Below are 3640 nucleotides of genomic sequence, written 5' to 3'. Positions count from 1 at the left end.
AGGATGGAGAACATTTATCTAAAATGTGTAAAATTACTCTGAACACGTCAGTTAAGGTTCAAACGTAGCTGTAACAAATCCTTAGGTCCCTGTGGTCGTGCCCTAGTAACAATGCTGCTGACCCGTACGGGTCGCCTTCCTTTGAAGAATCCGATCACATCACGACAATAAGCCTTTGTAATTATATATTTATAATCTGTGCCCGTATTCGTGAAACTGTTCTCATGCTCAAACCCAATTTATTGTTTTTGTGATAAACTGATAAAGAGACACAGTTTAATAATGAATTGGAAGAATTTTACAGAGACTTACTGCTGAATAACGTTTTAAATGCCGCGACGGCCAAGTTATGACTGACATGCGTATATTTGAGGAGGATGTGTGATACAATGTAGCACACAATGAAACAAAAACAAAAACAAGAGAGAGAGAGAGAGAGTCGATTTAGCAAGAAATTGTCCTTTATTTTAAATTTCCAAATCACATTTTCATAATTGTGCAATGTTCTTGCCCTTCATAAATCTGATCCGTTGATACATATTTTTTCCTTTAACGGAGAATAAGAAATTTCTAAATAATGAACATGATATTATAACACCGATAGAATAAACACTGTTTCCTCAAAGATTTATAATAAACAATCAACCTGCTTCCGTCTGCAGCACGGCACTAACAAAGGTCTACACAGAGCAAAAACGAAAACAAGATTGGAATATTTTTTCTTTCACCAAAATAACATGAAAATATATATTTTGCATTACATTTTGATCTTGAAATACTCATATATTTAAAATTCACGTTTAATACTCATTATATAAACCTAAACTAAATTTCAATTGACGTCAATAACTCTATTATCATTTTATTACCCCTAGATGCTCTTTCTTGACCAATTCAAGTAATTGTAATTAAGATACCATTCTACAGAAAACTACCAGCCTCGGTAGATACGTCACATCGTCAATTGGTATCTTTCTTCACGGCGTTTTAAATATTTTGCGTCCAGAAAAATATGACTTCATATTTTGGTCTACTGTCGGCAACAACAGAAAACTCGTCCCCAGAAACCTCCCCGCTGGTCAGGCTTTGTTGGGAGTGACGTCATAACTTCATCTTTTAAGAGTGTCCGACTGGACAGATAACTGTCATCCGTTTGTACGCATGCTTCCGTCATTTTAACCTTTTCAGCATTGAACTGCAAAACAAAATAAAAATAGAAATATGAATAGGAGAATTGATTTTTCTCCTAATTAATTTAAGATTAAAGTGATTAAATAATTACCATGTTTAACTCAACGTTTTCTTTAGCTTACAAAAGGAACTGGTGTAATCCTAATCATTATGTCGTAGAATTCTGAATGTGTAACTCCTACTTACCAATTTCAGTCCGCTGTATAGAGACTTGCGTGGTCGAAAGTGTTGTAAAACTTTATACCAGCGGGACTCTTAAATTAAAAAAAAGTAAGAAAGTTATTCTTCTGATTTCTTTCAAACACAAAATATATTTCTATGCAACATATAAATAAAAGTACAATCAATGTACGTATTGGATTCGTACGTACGATCAGTATATGAAATATTTGACACGTTTTCATTTTGACATGGATCTTTGTATCGTGATCTTCTGTAACTCTATCCGTCAATGTTCTTGCTAACTTAATCCGGTTGACTTATCAAAAATTGATAATTCGATTTGCTTTATATTTCAATAACTTAATGAAATGTTAAGTACACTCACCATTTCCGTACTCTACTTGGCATTCTCGAGCAAAGAGAAAGTCTGACCATTCCGCCGAGCGGGCGTCACTCTTCTTCTTCATCTTCTGGATATCCCGGAAGTTTGGATGAATGGACTCTGTCAGATACAATTGGTTAATTGATTAATAGTTTAAAAAAGAAAACATAAAAGTTCACCGAAATTCATGTGGCTTATTATCAAGGATGTGATGTCAGTTTTATGTATAACAAAATAAGATTTAGCTAACAAAATAGCCTGAATAAATAAGAATTTATCAATTTTATGGGCTATTGCTATGAGATCATCATACACAGTAATATTTATTTTCTTATGATATGATAGCATCTTCGAATGTCCTGTAATTTGTTTGTAAGTTCAACTGATACTTTCGAGATATGCGCATGCTTGTGTGTCAAACATAAATACATGTAATTAATCTCTTCGGGTAGACAAAACGTTAACTTCTATTAAGTTATAGCGTTATTGGTGTGTGTTACTCTTTATCAAACTGTTGTTATATATAAATTCAGGGTTGTTAACCTACCACTGTCAAGAGTTATTTCCACTTTCCTGGGAACTTCACACAGAAACATCTGTGCCTCAGTCTCGTAGATTTCTGTTGATGGCATATTAAACACTGTTGATAAATCTTCAAGAGAACGTATACTAACAGAGAAGGATAAACAAAGCAGTCGCAAAGTTTGGTTGTGATGCACACAAATGCTGACGTCACAATCACAATGACGTCACAATTACACCAAGCACGTGATCAACCAGTTAATGAAAGCATGGCGCCATGGCACATATAAAACAGTTTTTATCTTAAAAAAACTTTGAGTTACCAAACATACATTTCATCAACAGGAGCATCTACTTTAAAGCTAACAGTTCTATTTATGTAATAAGTGGACTGCGAGCCTCACAGCTATCCAGGGATGAACCCATTCTTGTGCAAACTCGTCTAATCTGTAGGATGTCGGTTTGAAAGTTTTTAACACTGGTGGCCTAAATGGGTTTTTTCCCATTAACGTGGACACGCTTACAGTTCCGAAGATGGAAGAACTTAAACTTATTGTTAAAGAAACAAAACCTGATATCACTGCATTAACTAATTTAGATTCTCCCTAAGAACACAATATTCGATCATTGGACAAGAAACTTAAATCTAGAAGGATACAATCAGTTCATCAATAAAGAGCGAGATTTCCGAAGAAGTGTAGCGATCTATATAATGGACAACCTAGACGTCATCAGTTTGGACGATGAGTTGCGTTATTAGGAAGATGTATGGTGCAAAATCACACCTAATAAATCTGATCCTCTTCTATTGGGCTGTGTGAACAGGAGTCCCAACTATGATGGGAAGTATTTTACCCAGCTCAGCGAAATGTTCAGAACGGTTAATGCAACCACCCATTCTCACCTTCTCGTCTCAGATATACTTACAAACGAAGAGAATATGGTTGATAACCTTGTATGAAAAGTAGTATTTGGCCTAGTGACCACCTATCGTTAGTTTTTAAATTCATGTCAGTGGTGTTATCAATTTTTGAAAAGGATAACAAAAAGATGCAGGAAATGACTGGTCCATTAGTATTATATCAATTAGACAGTGTAGGTAAACTGATCCAGCGAATTACTAGAATTATCTATCTTCCATGGAGTAACACGGTTTAAAAGTGGCAAGTCTTGCACTACACAACTACTGGAAACCATAAATGACTGGACAGAAGCTCTCGATCAAAATAAACAAGTTGATGTTATCGGACTATATATGAAGGCTTTTGATAAAGAACTCCATAGAAGAGTATTACATAAAGTAAAGGGATATGGTATTAATGGGGACACATTCGGGTGGATGACATATTTCTTGAGTTACACGAAGTAGAAAGTCGTCATAAA

At 34.9% G+C, this 3640-nt stretch overlaps 1 protein-coding gene across 1 annotated transcript; it reads right to left on the bottom strand.

Annotated features, from left to right (window-relative positions):
* Positions 1–445: 445 nt before the first annotated feature.
* On the bottom strand, positions 446–2455 carry LOC110462828. The gene is made up of 4 exons (XM_021517026.1): positions 2283–2455; positions 1739–1855; positions 1378–1445; positions 446–1195 (listed from the first exon to the last, which is right to left on the bottom strand). The coding sequence occupies exons 1-4, from the start codon at positions 2365–2367 to the stop codon at positions 1031–1033; spliced, it is 435 nt and encodes a 144-aa protein (XP_021372701.1). The 5' UTR covers positions 2368–2455; the 3' UTR covers positions 446–1030.
* Positions 2456–3640: the final 1185 nt, after the last annotated feature.

Source organism: Mizuhopecten yessoensis, unplaced genomic scaffold (assembly GCF_002113885.1).
Source record: "Mizuhopecten yessoensis strain PY_sf001 unplaced genomic scaffold, ASM211388v2 scaffold10831, whole genome shotgun sequence".
NCBI classification, from domain to species: domain Eukaryota; kingdom Metazoa; phylum Mollusca; class Bivalvia; order Pectinida; family Pectinidae; genus Mizuhopecten; species Mizuhopecten yessoensis.
The sequence above is the reverse complement of the archived record's forward strand: the minus strand, read 5'-3'. Positions and strand labels throughout refer to the sequence as shown.

Bases quoted from the DNA above. Each gene is read 5' to 3' on its own strand.
- LOC110462828 (XM_021517026.1), bottom strand. From the start codon at position 2,367: ATGCCATCAACAGAAATCTACGAGACTGAGGCACAGATGTTTCTGTGT. The intron at 1,446-1,738 runs GTGAGTGTACTT...TTTTAATTTAAG, and splicing joins CCAAGTAGAGTACGGAAATG to AGTCCCGCTGGTATAAAGTT. The intron at 1,196-1,377 runs GTAAGTAGGAGT...TTTGTTTTGCAG, and splicing joins TATACAGCGGACTGAAATTG to TTCAATGCTGAAAAGGTTAA.